The 19,882-nt window shown below is 48.8% G+C and overlaps 2 protein-coding genes across 2 annotated transcripts; one reads left to right on the top strand and one right to left on the bottom strand.

Moving 5' to 3' along the window:
* The first annotated feature begins 704 nt into the window (after positions 1–704).
* On the top strand, positions 705–8,707 carry RAB39B (RAB39B, member RAS oncogene family). Its single transcript, XM_083876325.1, has 2 exons — positions 705–925; positions 5,234–8,707. The coding sequence occupies exons 1-2, from the start codon at positions 711–713 to the stop codon at positions 5,658–5,660; spliced, it is 642 nt and encodes a 213-aa protein (XP_083732451.1). The 5' UTR covers positions 705–710; the 3' UTR covers positions 5,661–8,707.
* Positions 8,708–9,809: 1,102 nt separating this feature from the next.
* Positions 9,810–19,446, bottom strand: VBP1 (VHL binding protein 1). Its single transcript, XM_083876274.1, has 6 exons — positions 19,304–19,446; positions 14,973–15,097; positions 14,239–14,305; positions 13,677–13,775; positions 11,857–11,995; positions 9,810–10,944 (listed from the first exon to the last, which is right to left on the bottom strand). The coding sequence occupies exons 1-6, from the start codon at positions 19,376–19,378 to the stop codon at positions 10,874–10,876; spliced, it is 576 nt and encodes a 191-aa protein (XP_083732400.1). The 5' UTR covers positions 19,379–19,446; the 3' UTR covers positions 9,810–10,873.
* Between the last annotated feature and the right edge of the window lie 436 nt (positions 19,447–19,882).

Here is a 19,882-nt window from a genome sequence, read left to right as displayed (position 1 = left end):
GTCTCTCCAGGAACGAGTCTCGGGGTTGGAACACGGACAGGTGTGCGCGCCCTGCCCGACCCCGCGTTCCCTTGGCGAGGCGCCGGGGCCGGGGAGCGCTCTCGGCCACGGGCTCAGCCCAGCGGCTCCCCCGGCCCCGGGGATGCCTTCGCTGCCGGGAATGCCCCCGGCCCGGCCCGGCCCGGCCCGGCCCGGCCCCGCACGGTCCCGCCCCGCCCCGCCCCGCCCCGCCCGGCTCCCGCACCGCCGCGTTCCGGGGCTGGGGCTCCTCCCGGCAGTGCGGTACCGCGGCCGCCATTGCATCACCGCCGCCACCGCGGCCGCGCCCGGGCCCTCAGCCCGCATCCTTCATCTGCACCCCGCACCCTTCATCTGCGCCCCGCACCCTTCATCCGCATCCTTCATCCGCACTCCGCATCCCGCACCCCGCATCCTTCATCCCGCATCCCTCACCCCGCACTCCGCATCCTTCACTCCATCCATCCCCGCGGCTCCGGGGCGGGCGCGGGCTCCTTGGCCGGGCTCCACCGCCGGTTCCCCGGGCCCGGGCGGCGCTGAGGCGGCGCTGAGGCGGCTCCGGGGCGGCCCCGGGGCGGCGGGATGCGGCGGGGCTGACGGGCCCGCCATGGGCCCCGCCTGAGGCCGGCCGGCCCCGGGCCCCGGGCCGGGCATGGGCGGCGCGGCGGGCGGGCGCTGAGGGCCGGGGCAGGATGGAGGCCATCTGGCTCTACCAGTTCCGCCTCATCGTCATCGGAGACTCCACCGTGGGCAAGTCCTGCCTCATCCGCCGCTTCACCGAGGGGCGCTTCGCCCAGATCTCCGACCCCACCGTGGGCGTGGATTTCTTCTCCAGGCTGGTGGAGATCGAGCCTGGCAAGAGGATCAAGCTGCAGATCTGGGACACGGCCGGGCAGGAGCGGTTCCGGTGAGACCCGGGGGCTGCGGGCCGGGCCCGGCTCGGGCGGGGGTGAGCCGTGTGGGAACGAGACAAAGAGGAGTCAAACCGGCACCTTGTGTGCCCATCCCCATCCCCGGGATCCGTGCCCACCGCAGACGGTGCGGGGTGTGCAGGTGTGCGGGCTGTGCAGGTGGGGATGGGAGGCTGCCGGGGGAGGGCAGCGGGGCCCGGGCTGTGCTGGCCCCGCGTTTCGGCAACCCGGAGATGTTGGAGATGTCCGTGCATCACCCGGTGCCGCTGGCACGGAAAGCGCCGCTTCCCCGCCGTGCGGAGGCAGCCGCCAGGATGTTTCACAGGCGAACAGTCGGGCTGAGGCTCGCGAAATGCAGGGCGATGTGTGCTTCGGTGCTGCGACAGCACAGCTCAGCTCTCGGTAGGGCAGAGAAAGGTCGGGACGAGCCCTGGGCTGTGGCGGTGCAGGGATGACAGGTGCTCTCTGGAGAGTGCCACGCCGAGCGCTGCATGAGCAGCACAATTTGGGAGCTTAAGCAACAGTAACCAAGTCACGATGGAGTAAAATAAAGGCAGCATGTGGGACCGTGTCAAGTTTCCCACGGCGGTGTGTGGGAAAATCAGCGGCTCCGGTTGGAGCAGCCCCGGCCCGGCCAAAGAGGGGCTCAGACCTGCTGCTCGGGCAGTGCTCGTTTTGCAGGGCAGTGAGTGTACCCGCAGCTCCTGGCCTGCTGTTTGTGTGTATTCTTCATGTGTCTTTAACCCTCATCTGCTCTTCCATCCTGCTCCCTCTGGGATCACTTCCTGTGTTGTGCATCCCTGTGCAGCATCACAGAGCTTCTGCTTCTGTGCTCTAATGACCGGCCTGAGGAACGATTTGGTTTCATTCAGCAGATGAAAACTCCCCTCTCACCACCTTCCCTGGCTCTGTGGCACTGCTGTCTGGCCCAGGATGTGCAGTGGTTGGTCCTTACCCTCTGGCAGGTTTTCCCTCTGCTCCCTCGAAGCCTTGCAGGCCAGAGCTGGTGCTTTATTCTGCCGAGAGAGGAGGTGCTTTAGCTTGCAGTTGCATCAGCTTCCAGCTTTGGATCTCTGGCTGAGCTCTACAGAAGACACACCTGAGTGCTGTCCCCTGTTCCTGCCGTTGCTGTGAAGAGCAGGAGCTGTGGGATGCCTTCAATTTCCTCTCTTTCACACATGAGGAAGTTGTGGGCCCTGGAGGCTGCTTGCCCTCGGTGCTGGGGGCTGACCCTGGGGTTTGGCAGCACCATGCGCAGGTGACCTTCAGCACAAGGGCAGCTGCACGGCTGTGGTGGGCAGCAGCCTGCGAGGGCAGGGACAGTGCAAGGGGCAGGAATGGTCCGTGACATTAAAAAAAAAACAAAACCTTGTGCAACTTTGAAATGCCCTTGGCTGAAGCACAGGCTTGAATTCCCAGTGCGAAAAGCTGGAGCAAACCCAGGGCCTTTATGGTGCACTCTGAAATGTAAAAAAAAAAAAAAGGTAAAATCTGGTTTGTGTTCATCTCTCAAATCACTCTTAGCCCTGTGGCAAATTGTGCCCCATGAAGACAACTCTTGGGCTTCTCCTTCAGTGTAGGTTTCTTGGCCAGAGACAAGAATTAGCTGTTACTGGAATAAGCCAAAGCCCCTTGGACTTGTAATAGGCAGGAAGCACAATGGAGCAGGTACTCTCCAGAAACCTGGAACTATTTTTTGTCAGTTGTCAAGCACAGGGGATTTCTTAAGAGGAAAATCTGTGAGAATGAGCTCCCCTTTTTTCAGATTTGAGCATTTCCAGTCTGCTTTGCATAGTTTCACAGCTGCCCCACGAGGACCAAACCACTGTAGTTATTTTGAAAACACCTTGGCATTCTCTGAGCAGCAGCTGTGTTACAATTTTGCTCTCCCTGACCCCCTGTTGTGAGCTCTTTCACTCTCCATAAATTAGTAGCAATTTCTGTGCAGTCAAGGCTTAAATTACAGTTAAACACGTGCCACTCTATTTTGCCAGACCAGCTCCCAAAAACATTCTGCCTGGGGCAGTGTTGAGGCTGCTTTGGAGCTGTAGAAGAGCAGGATCCAGCTCTTTTCCCAGATCCAGCAGGTTTTGCCCATCTCTTGTTGCTCAGTTACTGCTATTTCCTTGTCTGGAACGTGATGTTGTGTAATGCCAGCAAAAGCCTGTTCAGCCCTCACTCCCTGGAAGTGTGTCCCACCACCTCCAGAAGAGCTGTTTCCTTCCAGCCAGCAGCTCTCCCTTGGCTCAGAGGGAAATACTCAACCCTGGGTGCAATGTCCCCACCATGGGGACAGGGCAGGGGTCAGTTCCCATTTAGAGGTGTTGCCTGTGTGTTAGAACTTGGCCAACGTAGGTGCAAGTCCCTGTAACTGCTCTGCAGCAGTGTGTGAGTGTGGCAGGAAGAGGGAAATCTCAGAAGGGAACTGGGGAGGCATGTGCAGTATGAAGGCAATGTGCTTTGCCTCCTGCAGATCCGTGAGGAAAATAGTTGTGGAAGAGGCTTTAAGGAGAGGCACTGAGACCTTCACCTAATTTTACCTTGAAGCAGCATTCAGCTTGGATCCCATCATGTCTTTCAGAAGTACCTGAGGCATTGTTGTTGCTGGCAGGAGGAGCCAGGGCTGATGGCATGGAACACAAGGGAGAGGCAGAAATGTCTGTGACAGTGTGGGGGTGAATTCAAAGTGCCAGTATCTGTTTGCAGCTGGCCAGATAGCAAAAGGCAGATCTAATTCCCTCAGTGCCAAATGTGCAGAGTGACTATTGTCCCTAAGCCAAACAGTTGGAGAGGAGAAATTATCCAAACACAGCCAACTATGTTTTTTTCCCCCTGCTTCTGGCTTTCTTCAGTTTTGTCTGTGCATTTTCACCCATCACTGTGTGTTTGTTGATAAAACAATTATTGAAAATTCCAGTTCATCCTTTCTTGGGGCAATTTTGACAGATACACACACTACAGGACCAGACAGCACATAACAACAGTCTTGCATAGCCAGGAAAAGACTTGTCCTAAGGTAAAAATGCAGCAGTGCTAATATTACTCCAGCAAGGAAAGTTCAGGCCTGAGTGTGAATTCCTCCAGGGACTGAAATCGATCATTGCTTCTGGATTTAGAGTCAATCCATGACTTGCAGAAACACCACTGCTCATCGGCCTCTTGGTTCTCCCTTGTGTGGCAGTCACTGAGCTGTAGCTCTGCTCAGCTCCGTGGCCTCAGCTCTGCTCCATGGCCCCGTGATTGCTGATTTCCTGTGCTGCTTCTGCCTGCCTTGGGCTGGCCTGGCCCACAAGAGCTGTGGGAGATGAACTCCATTTTCCAGCCTGCAGTTCTGGGGTCTTTTTGGTGACAATTTAATGTTGTCAATATTTGGCAGGAACATGACCAGTGTTAGCGCTGATTCTCCTTGGAAGCTCTTGTATCATTTTGCTGTTTCTTGGGAGGTCAGACTGGCTGCTCATGCCAGTGCCACTAACAGTAACAGTGTCCTGTCACTGCAATGTCACTTTAATCCAGTTGTGTAGTGGGAGAAGGTGTGGGTGGATATCCCTATCCCAGGGCCCTGGAAGCTACAACCCCATGGTCAGCCTTCCAGATCTCTGACCTCCTGCTTTTATGTGGCTGTCAGAGAGCAGGTGTTTGGTTTCAATTGAATCCTTTGATTTGCCACAGTGCTTCTAAACCAGAGGGTGAGATGAGGTGTCCAGAGAACTGACATGGTGGGGGCCAGGGGCATACAGAACTGTCGCTTGGAATTTTTCAGCTTTCTGATGCTTTGTATTTTTGTACTGGAGTTCTTACGCATTGTAACATAAACAAAGAGTAATGTTTTGAAAAACTGCATTCCTTCCTGGGGGAAGGACAAATTGATGGACTTCTAGATTGACCAGTGGAGTCAAAGAAGTGTCAACCTCGTCCCCCAATCCCTGATCAAACTCCAAAGACTATATAAGTCAAAATCCCAAATAAACGTCTTTTTTTGCTCTCACAACTGGACAGTGCGAGTGTAGTTCTAGTGACACAGAAATCCATGAGAAAAAAAAGTGGTGGTGGGGATTTTGAAGAGAACCGTAATAAATCAGTGGGACAGTTTCCCAAGTGTGAAATCTTTAAGCCAAAATAAATTTTTCTTTTAAATGACAAGCTCTACATAGCACAAGCCAGAAGTCCTGAGGCACTGCCTGAATGGCCTCCTGTTGCCCTGTGTTCTGCAGGGTTGGCAGGGTGGTGGTAATGCTGCTTTCTTAAAGGCCAGATATTCATACAGCTGTAACTTAAGGTTGCTGTGGCTCCTTGTCTTGCAGGTCCATCACCAGGGCCTACTACAGGAACTCGGTTGGAGGACTGCTCCTGTTTGACATCACAAACCGCAGATCCTTCCAGAACGTCCACGAGTGGCTGGAGGAGACCAAGGTGCACGTCCAGCCCTACCAGATTGTCTTTGTGCTGGTGGGGCACAAGTGTGACCTCGACACGCAGCGACAGGTGACCAGGCACGAGGCAGAGAAACTGGCTGCTGCCTATGGCATGAAGTACATTGAGACCTCGGCCCGGGATGCCATCAATGTGGAGAAGGCCTTCACTGACCTCACCAGGGATATTTACGAGCTGGTGAAAAGGGGGGACATTTCAATCCAGGAGGGATGGGAAGGGGTAAAGAGCGGCTTTGTCCCCAACGTAGTGCACTCTTCAGAAGAAGTGGTGAAGTCAGATAGGCGGTGCTTGTGCTGAGCTCCTTTAGAGAGGCCAGTGGTGATGGACTCTACTAACCAAACCTACTTCGCTAAGTGAACTCGGTGTGACAGAAGGGAGTCACATTGTGACTGTTCCCATTGTGAACAGCCTCCCACATTGTTTTGGACACCAGGACAGGCCCTGGAAAGAAATGTTCTGTTCCAAATAACCTTTCAGAACTGGGGGCTACAAACCCGAAGGAGAGTGAGTGAGGGTGCATGTGGATGTTGTAAGGAGACAGGAAGCAGAAATGAGGGGCTGCACCATACAGGAGAGAGTATACAGAGCTGGTTCATGCCAGGGTACTGTACATGTTCTCTTTCAAGTAAACCCATAGCTCCCTGCTGGCTTTTGGAGCCACAGGATGGATACTGACAAACAGGCAGACAGAGAGAAGGCAGGAGGACATCTTGGTTTGTGTCAGCTATTTCTTTCCAGGAAGGTCTAAAGGCAGCACAGGTACCATTTCCTCATCAGGTCAGTTCCACAGGAGAAGTTTGCTGACATGTGCACTTGAGTTTTCTTTCTGATGTTCTTGAACCTAGTTCAATAGCAAAGAGTATTTTGTGGGATTTAAAGAGGAAAACAGTAGTTATTTGATTGGTAATTAAAATTTAAATTATTCCTCCCTTAACAAGTGTTTTTTTTTGCTGTGCTGAACCAAGACTCTAAGTGGCAACTCTTGCTGCAGTAGGGATTATTCAATGCAATTTTTACTTATTTACTGCCTGGGTGAGTACCTTGAAAGTCCCCCAGGTTCAGGGCTTTCCAGTAGAATTAAGTGACCAAGAGCATAAAGAGAGAACCATGTCCTCAGGTGTTATGTTTTAAGACTGGGGTGTTGCAGCCAGGTGGGACACACCATTTCTGTCTCAGTAACAGCACTGTGATGACGTTACCAGCCAGGTCACAGGGAGGAATGGAAAGGAGGGAGGGAAAAAAAAGAAACCCAACAAAATAAAAAAACTTGAAAAGTTTAACTCAGGTGCATCAGACATCCTAAAAGATGAGATTTGCTGTTAAAGAAGTTAAATAGCATTGAAAGCAACAGCTTCCATTGGTACTTTCTGCTGTTAAAGTGTCATTTTCTGTCTTGGCCTCTGTGGAAGAGAACTGGCACTGGGAAGGTGGAACACACAGCAGGAATGTCTGAGCAGGTGGGAAGGAAAGCCTCAAGACACACTCAAGAATAAAATTTATTTTCCTCCATGTTTTAGTTTAACAAAAGAGGATCCATCTCAGGTTCGCCATCATGGCATGGCAGCCATGTCACAAAAGCTGTGTGCTGGTGGATGTTTTCTGGGAATGCCATTCACCACTTAAAAGCTTTGCTTCTGCCAAATTTTAACCCAAGCTTTTGAAGTGCAGTGGGGTGACTGCAAATTAGGGAAGTTCAGCCTATTGAAAGTGAACAAACAAAACTATAGTGACTTTTTTACTTCTGTTTGAAAGCTTTATATACCAAACTGCAGTGGGCAGGAGGGGGGGATTAGGTAAAAGCCACAGGAAGCATCTAGTGTTTATTTTAGGCCTCTGAGTAGAGAAAAAGAAAATATTTGTTCCAGCATTTTAAGCTGCCCTGTCTACAGAAATACAGCTCTTGATTGCTGTTGAGTTCAGACTGTTTCTCCTGCTGAGCCCGTTCTCACAGTCTGCAGCAGCACATGGGCAGATCTGTATTAAGAAAAAACCTGCAGTTTCCATATTGAAGCGGTAAAAAAACCCCAAACCTTCAGCAAAGCCAATCCAAACCCTGAACATTTTTGGTTTTGGCATTCTAGGAACAGTTTCAGTTCCTGGGCTCTGCGGGGGAGCAGCTGGGAGGGCACAGGGAGCAAATGCCAGAAAAGGGGGTTGGCAGTGGCACCTCTTGGTGATTTTGTCACTGCTTGAATAAGCTGAGAATGTATCCAACACCTCTGCTAAAGGCCAGGGAACACCAAGCACTAGTGGCTGAGTTGAGTGCCCTGAAGATAAAATAAAAGGAGAAAAGTGTGCCCTTTACAGAATCTGTTTGTGGGTGAGCAAAGGTGTGTGCAGGGAGCAGGGGCAGACACCAGGGCAGGTTTGCTCAGAGCAGCTCATTGCATTTCACAAAGGCAGGGACAGTACCAAGGACTCAGCTGCTCTTCCCTGGATGGAAAGTCCACCAAGGGGTTGCCTCAGCTTGTCAGGGGCCAGCTGGACACAAGGTGTGTCTGGGGGTTTCTGGCTGAGGACAGCAGCAGCCCCAAGGGCAGAGCCACAGTGTGACACGAGGGGCAGTGAGGAGTTGGATCAGACATTTATTTTAGCAAGAGTCAAATTCTGTAATTCCCTGTGTGAGAGCCTGGCCAGAGAGGAAAGATCACTTTTCATGAGACAAACAATATTTTATTTAATGGGTTTTGGACATTCCCCTTTACTGCTCCCAGGGAGAAATTCCAGAGTGAATCTTCAATTTAAATACAGAAGTGTTGTAATTCTAAAGAGGAACAGTACAGAAGAAAATGTACATGGTCTTAACTACTTAGAGTAAATAAATTGTTATATTAAATGATAGAGAAACCATTATCTACATCTTTTTCTAATTCCTTGCATTTTCTAGACAGCTTATTAAAATATAGGAAATGTAGATTCATCTGTACAAAATTTGGAATGTTTTTTCTAAGATGAAGAACTTATTGGATATGCTAAGAATTCTTTTCTAACAACTGGTTTTAATGCTTTGACTTAGAGAGACTTTGAGAAATCAGAAGGTGATACCTCTCACAGGCTACAGGTCAGGAGCTCTTATACTCTAGGACAAAAAAAAAGAAAAAAAAAAGCAAAAGCTAACTTTCTGTGGTCCCTGCCACATGTTAAAAACAATCTGCATGTTAGACTGAACTTGCTCAGAACCTCCAGAATAAAAGCGTCCTTTACACTGTCCTCGCTTTGTTATGCACTGTAACGAAATGTGAAAATAATGCTGTATTTAGCTGTCTGTACGTGACTGAAAATATGCTTGTATTTAGCAAAATGGTTACTACGTGATAATGTGAAATTCAAAACTTGTAAAGAAACTTTGGTGGGTTTTATTTTTTTCCTTTTCCCCCTGTCCATTCTGAGTGTGTTCCCTGCTCCCTATCCCAGCCAGGGCTGGATCCAGCATTCCCAGGCACTGGACACCCTTCCTGCAGAACCTGTCCTCTGCCTTGCTGAGAAAAACCAGAAAAACCTGAGACAAAACCACCCCCTGGTCGCAGCATTTGCTCCCCACAGCCTCGAGGAGGCTCTGCAGGTGTGGCACAGCAGCCACACCAGCACAGGGCAAACCCGGGCAGGGTTTGGTAACTGAGCTCACCTGGGAGCTTTGGGGGTTTTTATTGACCTCAGATCAAACACAAACACCAAACGCCGAGTTGTGATGGCCACAGCCATCTCCCAGCCCCCGGGAAGTACCACCTTTGGACACAGCAGCCATTTCAGCTCCAGGGCTGTCACCCTGTCCCCTCTGACACGCAGCAGCAGCAGCAGGTTCCTGGCAGTGGCACACGGCGCTGATTTTGCTCGGTTCTGCTTTTGCTGTGCAAAAATGCTTAACTGGTCGTTTCGTTTTGCACAACAAAGGGAGGCAACTGCCGCCTGAGGACCAGTCCGGGGTGTGGGGGGAGCACGGCCTGTTGGGATCTCATTAATCCAAACTGAAGGAAAAAACTGTCAGAGAAATCAGGCTGTGTTTGCAGCTGCCTTTCCATCGTCGCTGATGCTAGAAAAGGAAAGCAGCAGCCCGAGCAGCACCACATCCTGCTGCTGTAGCAGATACCTGCTGGAGAACAGGGTAGAGCTCCACTGAAACAAACACCGTGGCCCTGGGGAAGGAAGGGATGAGCCCAGGGGCAGTTACTGGTGCCCAGTGCCAAAGGTTTACCTGCTCTCTGCCCTTCCCTGCAGCTCCGTTTGACAGGCACAGTGCTGGTAAATCACTGCTTTCAGTCACCAGCTCAGATGTGCTGACTCACACCCCCCCTTTCATTCACACCACACTTCTCACTCTGCTGCTTCCACAGAATTTTTCACCCCCCACGCCCAGTCAGGGGAGGGAAACATCATAGAAGATCACACATCACATTCATTACTTTCTCACAAAGAAAGATGCACAAAAACAGCTGTTTGCCACAACTGTTGAGTTTTACTATTTTAATATCATGAAATAAAAGTACAAAAAATTTACAGGTATATTGTTTCTTACATGAAGATTGAACAGTCAACATTTGCATTTATTTTGCAGTGAAACCTGTACTCTCAGTCACAGAATGTGATTATTTAGCCATTGACATCACCACTGAGCATTTCATTTTAGAAAGAAACTGCAAAGGTAAGAGGCAACAATCTCGCAAGGCTTCGTAAGGACCAAAAAAATCCTCCAGCTGCACCACCAGAGGTCATGTTCCAGTGAACCATCCTGACCTCACACAGGTTTCCCCAGCTGGAGGCTGTGCTCAGACACTGGAATGGGACACCTGGGCCAAGGGGTGGAAATGGGACCCTCCCACAAGCTTCTCACAAGCTCTGGGCTCTCAGATCCTTGTTCAGTGCTCACTGAAACAACCAACGTGTGCACGGGTGTGAAAAGTGAGGGGTGGGAGCTGCAGGCCTGACAGCCTGTGCTGCTCCTCCTATCCCTCTGCTCTCTGAGGACAAATCACAACCTGTGAAGTGCTGAGAGCTGGGAAAGGCAGTCAGCCCACCCACCCAGCCATGCCTGCACACTGGTGCTGCCATTACCTGATTGCAACAAACCCCAAGATTCCACTTCTTGTTTGTTGTTTCCTAGAACGTTACAGCTGCACATCCCAGCCCAAGTCAAAGTTAACTCCAGCAGCTGTACAGAGATGGAAAAGAAAAACCCTGCATTGTCTTAGCCTGTGAACACGTCAGGCTCCATTTCATCCATGCCCCTCAGCTTTCCAGACAGCTTTCAGGTAGAGATTCATTTATGATGGATTGGTCTGGTCAAAATACTACATCCTTTGCTGGACTGTGGTGCCTTTTCAAATCATTCATTTCATGAAGCATGCATGAAACCAAATTTCGAGTTTACAAATAAATAAAATGGTGCTCACCATTAGTTTTTATATATTTTACCAGTTACTGAAATGCTGAAAGTAACTCAGTCCTGAATGAAGTTTGGAGGTGTTTAAATAAAAAATACTTGGAAATTGAGACCACATTTAAAATTGGAAAAACTATGCTTTGTTTTTGGAAGGGTCTTGCTTGTTTCTTCTCTTTACATCCCAGTTATAAACTCTAGCCATATCTGAAGGTGTAGAATTAAGGAAACAGCTCAGGCTAGCAGAAAAGAGAAAAAAAAATTAAAAAAGGAGAAAAAGCAGGTTACAGAATTGTCCACTTAAGTTACAACAGTCAGTATAGAAACCATTTCATGAAAGGGCTGACTTGGTGCAAAGCTTCAGCTCTCCAGAACACTGGTAACTGTTGGTAACTGCAGTATTTGTATCACTGCTTTAAAAACCTCCAAAAAGATATGGCAGAGAAACACAATTAGTTTTCCTGACTCTTTGCTGATTTCAGTCAAGCTGCCCATTTCGGCTGTGTTTGATTCTTTCAGGCATCCCAAACTCCTGCGGCACTAAGACAGCTCAAGGTAAACGTGAAAGAACAAGCAGCTGTGCCTTCATTAAACTGAATCTAAATGCTTCAGTTAATGGCTACACTCATTAAAATAGTTTTAAAACTAGAAAGTATAAAAAACAACCCCACACACCCAGGAGTGGTTCATGACAGTACAAGGAAATTTAAAAACCACTGAGCACAGCCCAGGCCAGTCCCAGGCTTGCTGCAGCAGGGCTTGTGCAGCTTGGAGGCAGCTGCAAAGGGTGTGATGGGCAACAAAGAACAATATTCCCTGGAGGAAGGGTCCCTGCACTTTAAGGTGGTCCCTTGGGCATCAATCCACACTTCCAGCTCACTCTGGAGTCAATCTGGGTTGCCACCACTGCAGTGGATTTCATGAGGACACAAACACAAGTTTTGTGTCTCTCACACACCAACCTCCAGCTCAGCCCTGCAAACACAATATTCCATTGCTGGGACAGCAACGTTCACAGGTGCTATAGAATTGTGAGGGCAGCCAGTCTAAGATAAAAACACATCATAAAGTTGGTTGTGACCTGAATGTTGCCTTCACATTTATTAATGAAAAGGATACTGACTTCTGTAGTGGTGAACTGATCTCTGAGAAAATCCAGGTCTTCCTCTAGAAGATCGAGGTTTTTTGTGGCTGTTGACAAATTCTTCTCTAACAGAGCCTGAGCTTCATCAATATCATATTCAAGCATCACATTGGCCTAAAAAGGAAAGATTGATAGAAAGTCTTACTCTTGCATTGTGAGGACTAAGCCACACCAAGCATATTTTAGGCTGTTGTTCATAACTAATGATGTTAGCAGTACTGTCCTGACAGGCCAAGACAAGATTCAGGACAGGCAAAGTCTGACTCCACTTGAGGCCTCCACCCCTTCAGTAACTGAGTAATAAATCTCCCTGGTGACTTCAAGAAGTTCTCTTCCTACAGCCAAGCAAGGAGGGATTTCTCCCCCTGTGGATCACATTCAGCCTTTCAGGTATCAGCATCTCATCCTCACTGCATTTGAAAAGTGAGAGACTTTACATTTCTTAGCAGCACCTTTCAGGTGCCACACAACTCTGCAAACAGTTTTTGTTGGATTCAGGACAAACCTCAGGCTCTGTGTGGAACACTGACAAACAGCTGGCACTGTCAGTAGAAGAGCTACTACAGGTATTAAAGATACAACAGGTATAAAAGTCCTCTCTGATGCTGTGGTGGTGGTTTTTAACCCATATGTGGTTGTTTCAGTAAGAAGTTACCCCAGGATGAGAAAAAGAGCAGGATCAGGTGAAACCAATGAAGCTTTGTCCTGTTCAAAAACTGTGGCCTAATGGAGCCACAGTCTGTGCCTGACAGGATCCCAGGGAAGGCTACACTGAGCTGCCACATCTGGAAATGCTGTTCTTTAAAAAGAGACTCCCAGTAACAGGGACATGCACAGCCCAACACAGACAGGAGAAAGGCAGAAGGTTGAGAACACCAAATAAAATTAATTATGTGTAGTATTTCATTCATTATAGCTTTTCAGTGGGAACTTAATAAGATGAAACTTCTCTGATGTTCTGTTAGAAAACAAACCTGGGGTGCACCATGAAAGTCAATGTTTATGAATTCTAAATATAGAGTCCTAATATCAGATTTTTTTTTATTTTTTACGATAGAATTGGGACAGGTTGGGAGCAACTGTCCAATTAGTCTGGATAGCTCATGTGTCAACAGTGTTTCTGTCCTAACCAAGAGGTTTTGTTTGGCAGCCAACACTGGGATTTAGGAACATCCATGATTTAAAAGTCTCAAAATAAGCATCAGCAGGTTTAATCTCCACATATAAAGAAGCCTCTAAATACAAAATACTCCAACCTGATGCTGCTTAAGTACTTAGGAATCTGGGTTGTGAATGCTGATCCCAGCAGGCTTTAGTGCAAAGTCCACTCTAAATACTGGCAGGTATCTGTGAGCAACAGAAATCCCACCCTTCCCTAAACAGGTGCATGAAAAGGGAAAGCAAGATGCTGAATACAAATAACAGAGAAGATGGGAAGTTCTTGCCAAATTAAGTTATTTTGCTGGGCACACTCCTATGCCAGGCAATGCTGGATGGTAATTTAAATCAAAAAGTGACAGAAATGGTAAGGGAAACACAAACAAGCTTTTTGGAAAGAACAATCCACCAAAATACAATTCTATGAAGTCTTACTGTTCAGGAACCAAAAAATAAAATAAAAAAAAAAGAACAAGAACTCTTCCCTAACATACTGGAGTTGCCTGGTTAGATGGGCTCTGCACCCACCAACAGAATCCTGCCCACTCCAACCAGGGGAGACAGCAACCAAAACTCTCTTTCACAAGCCTTTTCTAAGTTATTGAAACAGTTTCAGAGAAAGTTCTATTTTACTTACCCCCAACCACAAACAAACTTTATCTGTAGGAGGAACTGAAGCTTTGCAGTAGAGATTATCTGCCAATAAAAATCTGGTTTCCATTGGATGCGTGGAATCCTTAAGACAAATGATAAAACTTACAATTGCTATTTTCACTGGAAACATATTAAAGACATAAATCTTAGAATAAAGAGCACACTTTTCTGTTTACTACCATTGATACAATGTTAACTTGTGTGGAATTCTACATAACTTTACTTCAACATTAGAGTTAGAGCTCCAAGAATAATGCATTTTTAAAAGATATATTTAAAAACAATATAGAAATCTCTATAAAGAATGGAGATGAAGTCAAAGCTTAGCTGCACTCTCTACACTATTAAAAATGAAGTTTGCATTACAAACATTAACTGTTTTTTTGAACTAGCTTTCAAAAAGTACTACATACCTTTAAAAACAATTCTGTTATTTATAAAGGCATATTAAGTGTGCTCTCCAAAACATTTCTTGCAATGTGTTCTGTTAGGGTGGAAAGGTAGTTAGCTTTTCTCATACTCATTAGATATTCAAAATAATTTACCTTTTTCTTCTGCATGTGTTTTAAAATTTCTAATGTCTGTTTAATTTCAGGAATCTGACTTTTTAGCCTGTGAATTAACAACAGTCATAATTTATTATTTTACAGAGACACAAAGTTTCCTAAACAAATGATCAGTTTTATTATACAGTCCACCCTCCACTTTAAAACTTGTTAACAGCTTTTTCCAGCTCACAAACACAGTTTTGAAAGACAAGGCATGTAAAGGCAGCTCAGCTCCAGCTTCACCTGCCCCTCACAACACGAGGCTGCTGCTTTGGAAGCACAGCAATCCCCTCAGCTTTCACATCAGAACAAAACACAGCAACACTAAGAGACCCTCTTCTGCTAAAATTGTACATTTTGCATATTTGTCATCTCCCAGAGGACAGGGAAACCTCAGCAGAAATAGAGGTTGAAACTACTGCAGGGGAAGAGGAAAGGAGGGGAAGGGAAGGGAATAGAAGGGGAAAGGGAAAGGGAAAGGGAAAGGGAAAGGGAAAGGGAAAGGGAAAGGAAAGGAAAGGAAGTGTGTTTCTTCTGAGGTTCATGGACAGTGAGAGCCACAGGACTCTGCACTGTCCAAGCAAAAGCTCTCCAGAGTTGAGAGAGTCACTCTCCCAACAGTCCCAACTGGGATCCCCACAGCCTTCCTGCCCACTAGATTTATTATTAAAAAAAAAAAAAAAATAGAACTATGCTAAAAATTTCTCAATTCTGCAAAAATGACAACTTACCTCCTTTTCTTTTGAGCAAGATTAAGTTCCAGAAATTTATACTTCTGATACTGCTCATCCAACTTCTTAAGAACTACATCTGCTGTCTCATTTCCAGGCTGTTTCATAAAAGAATCTACATCTTCCTTTAAGGGGAGAAAGAAATCCTCAGTGTTAGAAGAGTTTTATGGAAATCCTAGGCACAGACATGCTATCATCTCACTGCAGCTACATCTCAAGGGGGTTTGAAATGTAAACTAACTTATTTTGTGGACTGAAGTACAAAAGCATTTGGTTTCTTTTCTTAGTCATCTCTTCATTTCTCCCTCTCTGCCTTTTTTTTTTTTTTTTTTTTTTTTTTTTTTTTTTTTTTTTTTTTTTTGAGGGAACTAAGGGATAGGTGCAAGGATTATTTCATAACCATATTTGTGGGTACATGGTTAGTGGTGCTGTCACTCCTGGCTGATGTCAAGTGTCACCTTACAGGGGTGGGTGTCCACAGAGCATGGCTAAACCTGGGGTTCCTACCTGTAAGGCAGGGAAATTTCTTTGTGGCTCACCAGTTTATGAACTATTTTGGATAAAACTGATGAAGGAAAAAAATCAGCCTGATAAAGAGAAAGACACAAAGGTGGAAAAACTGAGGTATCTGCTCGGACAGGGCACTGTGGAAATGCACAGCCTGGTTTCAGAAGCTCCTTCTCTAGTTAGCAGGAAACCACAGAAACCTCTAGAGAACACTTCCAGCCAGTCCTGTCACCGACTGAGAGCCACGGGAGTGGCAGGAAAAGCTGCCAGGGAAGAAAGGCCAGAGGCAGCAAAGGTGTCACCCTCAGCACGTGCCTCCTGCAGAACCCCAGGAAGGAGCTCACCTGCCAGGAGACAATGTCCCAGCTTCTGAAAGGAGCATCAGGCCAGGGATCCCCAGGCCAGGGATCAGCCACACATTTCTGGCCTTGCCACCATTTACACAGGTAATTCCAGGTGACCCCACTCCCCCACTGGGGTAATTCTGCCCCTGTCCACAGAGCTCAGTAAAACCCGATGGGAGCCCCACCACAGGCCCCTTCAGCTCCTGCTTCTGAACTTGGGGTCCCCACTCCAGAAGTTTCACAGCAGAAAAAGACTGTGATGTGTTACTGAAGTGTGTCAGACATGGAGCTGCTCCCCCTCATTAAGATGCCCTAACTCTCCTGGCTAAGGAAACTTACTAGAAAATTACTGAGTCTGGTCAGAACTCCCTGCCTTTCTTATCATGAAGGAAATCTGTAGCAGAACAGGAACTCCACAACCTGCAGCAGGCAGCATTGTCCTGCACTGATCCAAGTTCAAGTGGGCACACCTCAGACTGCCTGAAAACAGCCTTGAGCATTCCTGCCTCTGGATAAAGCTCCTAGGGGAAGCCTTCAACAAAGAAAACGAGGATTAGGTTTGAAGAAGTATTTAGAAGTGAGGCCTGAGGATGCTGTGAGATGAAACTCCCTCTTGTGGAAGCAGCTCTGCTGGTTCAAACCACCTGGGGCAGAGAGCAGAAGCAGGTGGGCAGCAGCTCCCACACCCTGCCTGGCACTCAGCCCTGCCTCAGCCCTTCTGATCAAGAGTTATTGATCAAAGGAAATAAAACAGCAATCGAGACCGTGCACCAAGAACGAGCTCAGAGCTGAAAGGGAACAGATGACTGTGAGATTATGACACTGCATAAGTCACTGATTCCTGTGTTCCAACCCCTCAACAGAATCATCAAACGCTCAGCACATCAGTGTTTAAAGTTGAATAAACGAGCTGGGCCTGTTTTCCAGAAGATGCACGTTTTCTGGTTTTCAAGAACACAGGACACAATCCACGTCCTGCTGAAATGAAGATTTTGAGAAGTGAACCCAGAAGTAAATCCAGATATACTGGTGATCTCCTTCCACTACACAATGTCCCAGTCAAGGTGGGCTCAGATTTATCCCCAAGGATTTCCAGCTGGGGTTTCTGAGCCTGCTGCTCAGGCTCTTGTGCCACCTCCCCACCTGCAAGGCTGAGGCACAGTCACTTCTTTAAGCTTGAGCAGAGCAGCTCTGAGGCACAGCTGGCTCAGGATCCTCACTTTGTGGTGTGTTCCACAGGACCTCCACTGCAGAATCCTTACAACACTTACAGGTTCTGCAAGGACCTGCCAGAACTTGTCTCTTTTTTAGGAAGGAAACTGAGTGGCAAAGCACCATTTTGCAAACTTCAGGCCCAGGCACAGGAGGGTTCTGCAGGAGCCCTGAAATGCAGCAGGATGGAGCATTCCCACGTGTCCCCAGGGTTCCCTTCTGAGGGATGACCCAAATAAAGAGCTGCAGGCACTCACTCTGCAGAGCTGCATCCCTGGGGCACGTGCAGAGAACATGACAAGAGACAGGGACCTGCAGACCTGCATCCTCACGCGTGGTGAGCAAGGCAGAAGGACAAAGAAGGCATTTTATTTGGAAATGTCTGGGTGACAGCCCAAAACCACCAGAGATGAAAGTTATGTTTGTAGAGTTCTAACCCAGTAAAACTCTTTGTCCTAACATTACTTACTCTCAGTGCTTGACATCACTTGAAACCTGGAGAGGGACAAGAATTCACAGAACAACTGCCTCAGAGAAGATGTGAACCATAAATTGTGTGAAAAGCCTCTACTGAACCAAGACATTTACATAAAACCTCTCTGAAGACAAGAGTCACACTAAGGCTGCCCATGCAGCATGGAGGGGGAAAATGCCAAGCAAGAGATCAGCAAGTCTGAAATAGAAACCTATTTTCTGAAATAAAAGATGCTCTAGCAAAACCTACCCTGAAGACAGTAGTATTTTCACTCTGCAGAGCAGAATACCATTACAGCTTCTCAGTGCAGGCTTATTTTGAATAAAAGAAAGTCTATCTTAACATCTACATTCAAGTACTCTATGATCACCTTGATCACCCATCAAGGATCTCTTCTGCAATCACAGAATTGATCGGAGCACCTCTCAAAACTCAGAATTAGGAAGCTTCCAAGATGTTTAGATCCAGAGGTGATGAAGATCCCTGAGGTTAAGAAGAACTGAAGAGAAGCACAGGGCTCAGGCACAGCCCCAGAACTCTTGTGATACAGCACACAAGACACTTCAGACACAGGCACTGAAAGGAAACCACATGGAACCAAACACAACAGCCCAAAGGCAGCCAGCAGCACCGAGTGAGGGATGTGACAGATGCCCTTCAAGTGTTTGCTGGGGCTGTTCATGTCCTGCCTCCTGCCAGGGTGGCCACAGAGCCAGCACAGAGCACAGGTTCTCCTCTCTCAGGATCAGTGAGGGCAGCTGGAGACACGGCCCTTCCCTTTCACTGCCATCTATGAGGCATAGAGGGAAGTTAGCTGGCAGCAGCAATGGTTTTCCAGCCCAGTAAGGATGTGCCAGATCCTAACTACTGTTAAAAAACCTTAAAGGAGAAGGAGGAACTGGATCACTGAGAGAAAATGCCCTGTACCTGTCTGGTCAGGCCCTATGCCCACATAAGGCACATCAGCAGCACCAGCACTACATCTACAAACACCAAAATGCAAATCAAACCAATTTATTTCTATAAAGGCAGTTGTATCAGATGGGGCAACACTTCCTGAGGTCACCAAGGCAGCCGGGTATAGCCCTTCTGATCGACAGTTATTGATCAAAGGAATAAAACAGCAATCGAGACCGTGCACCAAGAACGAGCTCAGAGCTGAAAGGGAACAGATGACTGTGAGATTATGACACTGCATAAGTCACTGATTCCTGTGTTCCAACCCCTCAACAGAATCATCAAACGCTCAGCACATCAGTGTTTAAAGTTGAATAAACGAGCTGGGCCTGTTTTCCAGAAGATGCACGTTTTCTGGTTTTCAAGAACACATGGGCGCTTCAGAAGAGTGAATCTCCTCAGCAGTGTAAAACTGGATGAAGACCGGAAGATGTATGAAAGGAGCACGGCCCGTTACCCGCGGAGCAGGAGCGGCAAGGCGTGCCCCACGCAGTGTGTGCCAGGACAACACGCTGCTCGCTGCCCCGAGCCCGGCAGTGCAGTAACACCAGATCGCCTAACGCGGGGAGAGGAGCTTCTTGTCAGGTAAAGGGACAGGTCGGCATCGGAACAGGGCAACTCCCCCGGGAAAAGGCCCCTTCACGGGCCCCTGCCATCCGCGTCCCCAGCCCCGCCCGCCCGCCGAGGAGCCGCCTCACGGGGCCGGGCCCGGCTGGTGGAGCACAGCGCCCACTCCCCGGCCCCGCTCGCCGTGAACGCCGCCTGGGGATGCCCGGCCCCACCTCCCAGGAGCACCACCTCGGGGCTGCCCATCCCCGCTCGCCGGCCCCGCTCACCACGAACGCCGCCTCAGGGATGCCGAGCGGGCCGCGCCTCCCGCCCGCCGCCTCGCTGCCTCCGGCCGCCGCCATTTGGGAACGGACGGTGCATGCGCGGCCTGCGCCAGGACCGTGCGTGGTCACGTCATCGCGTCAGCGGTGCGCCAGGCGTGGCTGTGCGTCATCACGTCAGAACCGAGAGGGGCGCTGGGCGGGGCCCGATCCAGGAATGGGCGGGGCCGTGGCGGCCCCGGGCACCGGCCCATGCTAATGAGGGGCGAGGCCGGAAGGGGAGGGCTCCGGCCTGAGGGGAAAGGCTCCGGGCGGGAAGGGGAACAGCTCCGGCCCGAAGGGAACAGCGCCGGAGGGAAAGGAGAAGGCTCTGGCGGGGAAAGGGGAAGGATCCGGTAGCGGGGGCTGCCTGCGGTGGCAGGAACTGCGAGGGCCTTGCCTGCCCTTGCCCGGAAGGAGATGGCGCTTATCCCACCCTCTGCTCCTGCCTACGGAGGAAGTGCCCTTGTTTCTAAAATCAGCTGCTTTGCCTTTCCCGCAGCGTAAATGACAAGCCAGATCGAGCGAACAGGAGCAATGCCTTTA

Source organism: Zosterops lateralis, assembly GCF_965231275.1.
Source record: "Zosterops lateralis genome assembly, chromosome: 21".
Taxonomy (NCBI): domain Eukaryota; kingdom Metazoa; phylum Chordata; class Aves; order Passeriformes; family Zosteropidae; genus Zosterops; species Zosterops lateralis.
The sequence above is the reverse complement of the archived record's forward strand: the minus strand, read 5'-3'. Positions and strand labels throughout refer to the sequence as shown.